The 7,938-nt window shown below is 32.0% G+C and overlaps 1 protein-coding gene across 1 annotated transcript; it reads right to left on the reverse strand.

Annotated features, from left to right (window-relative positions):
* Positions 1-1,436: 1,436 nt before the first annotated feature.
* Positions 1,437-7,359, reverse strand: LOC105107557 (probable auxin efflux carrier component 6). The gene is made up of 7 exons (XM_011001522.1): positions 6,869-7,359; positions 5,601-6,241; positions 2,930-3,131; positions 2,738-2,823; positions 2,505-2,662; positions 2,316-2,392; positions 1,437-2,124 (listed from the first exon to the last, which is right to left on the reverse strand). Exons 1-7 carry the CDS (start codon positions 7,294-7,296, stop codon positions 2,058-2,060), a joined length of 1,659 nt encoding a protein of 552 aa, XP_010999824.1. The 5' UTR covers positions 7,297-7,359; the 3' UTR covers positions 1,437-2,057.
* Between the last annotated feature and the right edge of the window lie 579 nt (positions 7,360-7,938).

The following is a 7,938-nucleotide window of genomic DNA, read 5'->3' on the forward strand; positions in this document are numbered from 1 at the left end:
AACAAATCAAAAGGTATATTTCTTAATTAATATGATATTAATTGAAAACCGAGTCAATTAGGTTATGATAATAAAACAACCATAGAAAAAGCAAATCACAACAAATTGTAAAGCTTAATCTTCAATAAATTAAATGTTAAATAATAAAATTAAAAAAAATAAATTAAAAAAGAAAAACCATTACTCCAGTAAATAGTGCTTTATGAGGTGTTCATTGCACTAAAACATTATCTCTTTTAGTTTTTGTTAATAATTAATGCACACTTTTCTATAATAAGACATGATCATAATATGAGAAAAACAAGCCCACTTGCTAACTAGTGTATAATATATGCTAGTAGCCTTTTGATTTAAAAAATTAAAAACAAAACATGAAAAATATCAAAATGCTCCTCCATGGCTCTTTTAGTTACACAAAATATTCATGTGAAAAATACTAGAATACCACTAAAGGCAAGACTTTTTTTTTTGTGTCTTTTTTAAGGTTAAAACATTTTTTTACTGGACATGAAAAGTGAAAAAATCTAAAACACTCTTATTTAGCAGCTCAATAATTTTTTGATCTTAGAGGAAAAAATATTTTTGCTATTACGAAGCTTGTGAAATGTCAAAATAAAATTTGGTCAACAATCCTAAATTTTACCCACTCTATGGGTAAAATAGTATTTATGCCATGTTATAAAAATTATAAAAACATGTATACTTTCAAACAATCTTTTGATGACCATTAAGCTAAAAAAAAAAAACTCATGCTTAAAAGCTTAAATTTTCTTAACTCAAGGTAAAATAATAATTTCACTATAACAATCCTATAGAATTATAGAAAAAACTTTATGTGTTTTAGCTTTTTTGTAATTAATATGGGTATTTGAGTATGTATCTCGACTAATCCTATTAACCCTAAAATTAATAATTATGTAAGTCTCTAATGATTAAAAAATTTATAAGACTTGAATTGATAATTTTTTAAAAATAAATTTAAAATTTAATCAATTAAGTTATAGCTATTATGATTAAATGATTAAATGTAACTATTTAAAAAATAAATGGATGGTAAATGGATAACAACTTAAGGTAAAATAATAATTTCACTATAAATTATAGTAAAAACTTTATGTGTTTTGGCTTTTTTGTAATTAATATGGATATTTGAGTATGTATCTTGACTAATCCTATTAACCCTAAAATTAATAATTATGTAAACCTCTAATTATTAAAAAATTTATAAGACTTGAATCGATAATTTTTTAAAAATAAATTTAAAATTTAATCAATTAAGTTATAGCTATTATGATTAAATGATTAAATGTAACTATTTAAAAAATAAATGGATGGTAAATGGATAAGGGTAAAACTGAAACATGATTGGGTCATCCGACACTAGCTCATAAAATCTAACATGTTTCTCTGCCTTTACAGCGTTGCCAACAGGAAAAGAAATAAGTCGTTTTCCTGTCTAGAAAACTTCAATTTTAAGGTAATCTGGTCCTCGTTTCAAATATAAATTCTCCCCTGCAAAAGTCACAATCAAGGACTGTTTCGCTATGATTGTTGCAAACGTTAAACAAAGAAAATGACACTATAACAGAAAGCAGAAATGATACAACTTCGGCTCTTTTCATCTTTCATCGAGTCAAACATACCGGGATCCATTAACTTTACCCACTCTAAACATGAAAATCCGAGTCTCCTGCCTTCATGATAAGCAATGATAATCCATTTTTTTCCTTTCGGCTACCACTAAGTCCATGTACTAAGATACTCCATGTTCATGTCCTAACATATTTTCTAACGACAATCTAATATAACCGTGTATTTTTGGCCACTGAATATCCAGCCTCTGCAAGTCTCTGTCCCCGGGAACGTTCACAGCTCTCAGAGGTACCACTGATCTTGCCAATTGCAGGCTATATGATGACCAGATCCAACATCATTACGGGTTAGCATGCTGTAATGACATCACTTTGTCCTATATATGATCGATATGAAGGTGGAAAACTTCTTTCTTCCATATATATGCTCTTCAACATCGGTGATTACCTAGCCTTTCCTTATTCTCACAGGCCTAGAAATATATAGTAGATGAGGGTTACCGGCAAGGAAACCAACATGCCGAAGATTACCCTGCAGAAGTGGAAGCACAGTTAATACACCGAGAAGGTAAAATTGAGCAGTGATCAGTAACAAAAATCTAAAATCCCCCTCTAATTCATGGATCTGGGTCTATACAGAAAGCTCAATTCCCATATACTACTAGATATATTAACTTCAATTGGGACCTCTTCTCAAATTGAAGGTCTAGCTTCCTGACTTACCCTGTACTCATTATATCGGGATGCAACCCGTATTCCCTTGCAAAGACGAATGGCACAATCCCTTGTGAAAGAGCTGCCTGGCATTGTATGGTAACATTATTTCAAACTCTGTGTAAGAGAATACTCAACAAAACAGATGCATTCTGTCAACTAATATTTCTTAATTAGCCACGAATGTTCGTGTCGTACCTGCACTATGGCCGCACGGAGCCGCACTCCTCTCATTCCAACAGCGACCGAAGTTGTCGACATTACGATTGGTCCACAAATGAATCGGATTGCCATTGCCATTGTTGCCCTTTTCTTGCCGCATACAATTATCCGAGGCTGAAGAGCCATGAACAACCCTGCGATTTTTATTGAATATTTTCATACAAATTACTGGATCAACAGTGCTGGTGGTTATAAGGTGTTCAATATACCTAAACTGAACATGGCCATCCCAAGACCTGCGTCTGAAATTATTTTTATTGAATATTTCACCAAGCTGGGCATTCCCACACTCCATCTGTTTATTTCACGGAAATCTTTATCAATTATCAATAAAAACCATTTTTTATCAAAGTTTATCGAGGGGGAAGGAAATTGGAAAAGAGAGGATATCAGAAACTCACTTGAAAGAGGCTAAAGACCAGAGGAGCCCCAAGACACTGGAGTATGTATTTGGATTTCGAGAGAGCTTCCTCCCTACCACAACAAGAATAAGTCTAATCATGACAATGGCATTCGGCATTTCTTGGTTGCTCACTGATTCCTTCGAATTCGATTCCTCTGGTGCTGGCATTTTACAACTGTCTCTGAAGCTGATTTCCTTGCCTGCTATATCATTAATGTATAACAGATTGGTTTAAAGACTACCGTGCAATTGCACATTCACAAAATTTAGATTCAACAAGAAGAAACAACAATGTGCTGTCAAATTTGGAACTCCAACATTTCCTTGTTTACCTCATTTGCATTATATATGTAAGAAATACAATCATATCTTGTGATCCTTTTCATTTCTTGTAGCAAATATTCACCTATAGTATACCACATCTCGACAAATTAGAGTAATTTTTCTATCACTTGTAGATTTCTATACTGATGGTATTTTTTTCAAAATCGATAATTAGCTCATGTTTTTGGGAGTGTTTTTGGTGATGTAATTGGACAATACTTTTTAAAAAATTCAATTTTATTTTTGATGTATTAATATCAAAAAAAGAAATTTTTAAAAATAAAAAATATTATTATAATATATTTTTAAGTTAAAAACATCTTAAAAACAAAATTTATCAATGTTCCAAACACTTCTCTCTCTTTAATGTTATAGGAATCACTTTAATGGTAAGTTTAAAGATGGAAAGGAATGAAGTTCAAAACTTCTATTTGAGGATATGTTTTAATTTACTTAGGAACTCAAGTTTAGAAGATTTTATTTGTTTTTGTGTTTTAAAAATGTTTTTAATATTTTTTTATTTTATATTAATATTTTTTGATATTTTTATATTATTTTGATGTGTTTATGTCATAAATGATTTTAAAACATAAAAAAAATATTATTTTAATATATTTCAAGTAAAAATCAATTTGAAAAACAATTATTATTATATTTTTAAATATTTTTAAATTAGAATTATATCACAATGAGGTCAAATTATACCAAGGTTACATCACCTTATTTTTTTTTTTCACTATTATTATTGACCATGCATCTTAATGGATGTTTAAAAGATTATTATTATTAAATCAAATTTATATTTTTGGATAAATTTATTAAACCAAATTTATATTTTTGGACAAATAAAATTTAATGTAAAATTTTAAATGGTGTAGTTTAATTAATAAGATTCTGAGTTTGTTTTGTTTTTTTAAGGTTATTAGTTTGAGTGTCACAAACTTTAAAATTATTAAAAATTTATCTAATTATTAATTTTAAAATTTTAAAAAATTAATTAAAACACAAGTAAACTAACCTAGATATCATAATTAAAATAATAATAATAATAATGTCACTCCAAGGTTTGTTTTCGAGTGTAGTGTAGCGACAATGGAACGTATACGAATGTGATCACCAGCTTGAAAGTTTTGGCTGATGACGATTCTGTGATAATTACTGATTTAATTGTTTAATTAATGGGGGATTTGGTGTTAGAATAATTAGATTCTCTCCTATGAAAGATCAAGTAGTTAGGCAGTCGAATAGCCCCTCTATCATCACACACGTGCCCTCGGCCTAATGATGCTGCCTACCCATTGAGGTGCTGATTCATTAGAAATTCATTGACCACTCTACACCTTTTTCTTTCTTTTCTTCTTTCACTGGTGGTAGGTTGGAGCCTTGTAGGGGCCACTGCCCGCTTCTCAGCTGCGGTGGTTGGAATAATAGTTGAGATGTTTTATAAAGTATCTTTTTTTAAATATTTTTTTTATTTTTAAAATCAATATATTAAAATAAAAGTTTTGCAGGGCAGAGAGAGACCCCTTCTCCAAAGGTTGTTATTAGAAGTTTTTTTAAAATATTTTTTAAAAAAATATATTAAAAAACATATATATATATTTTAAATTAACACATTGAACTATCTAAAAAATTATAAAAAATTTAAACAAAAATAAATAAATTTTATTAAAACATATACGCAGCCTAAAAAATGATTAATCAGGTGATGGAAAATGAGGAAGGGCTTTTTATCTAAATCTAGAATGAAAAGGGGTAAAGATAACTAATCTACCACTAAGATGTAGAGATTTGTGTCAACTAGATTGTGATTTTTTTTCTGAATTCACATTTCTCTTCCCCAAATGTGTTAGAACAAGCCTAAGTTCCGTCTCGTACTTATAATTGTAATACAAAAAAATCAGTAATATAGTTTATGAATGCATTTAAAAATTGTAAAATTATTTGATATATTTGGAATTATATTTCTTTTTCACATAAATACGAGATTTATATAAAAAAGAAATCAAAGTGGATGCCATAGATATTTATTAAATGAAGGAGTATAATTCAGGGAGTATTTAATAATTTCTCTTAAGAATTTGAGTAATATCTATTTAAAAAAAAGTCAGATTTAATAGTTAAATTGTAGTGTATAGTATAGATAAAAAGTATAAATTAATATGTTTAAAAAACTTACCCACGTAATCAAGCATTACCTTAATTAATCACGTGCTCGTTTGCGAAATCGTTATTGTTGTTGTCAGGTCAATATTCTACGTTAGTTGTAAGATCGATATTTTACCAAATCAACAACAAAAACGACTTCGATCAGAAAAATAGAGAGAGTGGATCATTTGCCAAACCTGCCACATCTTTGCCGCCGCCATTTGGACATATCACTGGCGACTCACCCCAGACTAGCTTGACTTCAGGAACTGCCGGAGATGGCTGCCGGTAAATTTTACCGGCGACTGGAGATCGGACCCAAAAAGGCGTGTTCGTTGCGTTAGTTAGGTCCAATTCGTTAAAGTTGGACGCACGTGGTGTCGGTTGAAGTGAGTAAGCATCAGACGACGCGTATCCTGACAACCTCGGACTCGTTCCAGACCGATACGCCAATCCCAAGTCACCATTACATAGCACAATCTCATTGTTGGGTCCATGACTGAAATGACCATTATAACCATGGTATTCGTGCAGTGGTACAGGGGTATTAACGGAGAAAACTTCGGCGTTGGAGAGGTTTGATGGTCTGGGAGTGAGGCATATGGAGGATGATAAAGCGGAGTCTGGAGCCGAAGATGTGGACCGTCTGATGCGGACTCGTATGCGTCCGTTGCCGTCTGTTTCTGACTCTGTGCGGAGTGGATCCCTGCCGTCGAGCGAGATGACATCGTCGTCGAGTTCGATTTTAGAAATGGTGGCTGCAGTGGGGCCGGGAAATTGGGCTTTGATTAGGAGGGTTGCAGCTCTGTATTCAAAGAGGAAGAGCAGAAGCGTGTACCTGCAAACCCAAATTTACTTGAAAATTAATTACTGTTCTTTGCATGAAATATATACATGTTTGTATGTGTATGTATGTGTCTATATAATCATATATTATGTTGTAAATTTCTCGATAACTATGACTACATATGAGTGCATGTATTTTCAATCAGTGTACATGTAATTTTTGCCTGCAGTTCAAGGATTGATTCTTGGGTGGCCAGAGCTTTTTTAAGTTGATGATCACTTTGACCATGACAAGTTTTCATATAGAAATGATGCTGTAGGACTATAACTGGTATGATATTCAATTGTCTTTTTCAAGATTTTCGAGAGATGTGAATGTTGTTTGATTCTTAAATGCTTTTGAGGTAACTAATAGAATCTACTTTTTGCAAGGAGGCACCGATGCTTGGTTTTTGTGTTTTTTCAAACTTTTCAGCTGCATCTTTCCTACTAAAATGACGCCACTGATGAGGCACCGCATGAAGATTTGAAGGGGGGGTGAGTTAGCAGCAAGGAAAAGGAATCGATAGACCAACCCAGCAAGATTACGTACGCAACGAAACATCAAAAGGAGGCTCAAAAGATTTTCTCAGGAAACAGAAAGAAAAGGAAAACTGGGATTAGGATATGTTCACAATACCATATTATACATTGAAGAACAACCACTTGCACCATGAGGCTCTGTGTGAAATCTCCATACATGGCCTTGAGCAAAGGAATGCCCATGACAAGTGTGTTAGGCAAAGTAGCGACCGAGAAGAGAGTGATAAGCCAATCAAATTCTCCATTAAAGAAAATAGCCCACACTGAGAGCAGAACAAGGACTAAGACTTTGGAAAGAGTATCAGCCAGTATGAACTTGGTGTCCATTTGGTATGGATTGTTTTGAGCGATGAAGTGGAAAGACAGCACTGGGACTGCAAAAACAGCAACAAATCTGTTGATCCCTGAGCACTGCTCCGGTGTGAATATCTTGTACCATTTCACTGATCCATACGCAACCAGCATTGCAAAATACAGAGGCACCATAGCACACATGACCTTGTAGAAGTCATCTGCGGTGATCATCTTTTGTTTAGCCCTGAGCACTCTCTCAAGCTTAGTTTGTGAGGATCTGCTTGCGTGAGCAGTCTCGAGTGATTATATAGTGCATTTATGGACGAAATTGCCCATAAAAGAGTTGCTAATTAACTTGGTAGGTACTGTAATTAGCGACAATTACGGTTGGCAAGCTTAATGATTAACTTTGTCACGTGGTGTCTCTGTCTTTCCACATAGTAGATGAGAACACCATTTTGAGAGAAATAGCTGAATTGCTGTTTCCAGGTCTGTTTTTGCTACTTCGATGCAAATTAGTTATAGAAAATGATTGCAATTGTTTCTATTTTCTTTATTAATTTAAATCAGAGTATATTGCATCATGAAGGATGTGTTTGATGATGCCTTACTTATATTTGTGCAAAGTGCCTTTTTAGTAATGTTTTTTTTTAAATAATTGTTATCTTTAAATTAAAATCATCTAAAAATCTTATTTTTTTTAATCCAAAATATTTTGAAAAGCATTTGCTATTTGTAAAAATTAATATCATGTTTGATAGTACAGTAAAATTTAATTTTTAAAGTGTTATTTATTTAAAAATATATTTATTTTTTATTTTTTATTCTAATTTTAATATATCAAAACATTAAAAAAACATTAATTTAAATTTA

The sequence above is a fragment of the Populus euphratica genome, unplaced genomic scaffold (genome assembly GCF_000495115.2).
Source record: "Populus euphratica unplaced genomic scaffold, PopEup_1.0 scaffold164.1, whole genome shotgun sequence".
Taxonomy (NCBI): Eukaryota; Viridiplantae; Streptophyta; class Magnoliopsida; order Malpighiales; family Salicaceae; genus Populus; species Populus euphratica.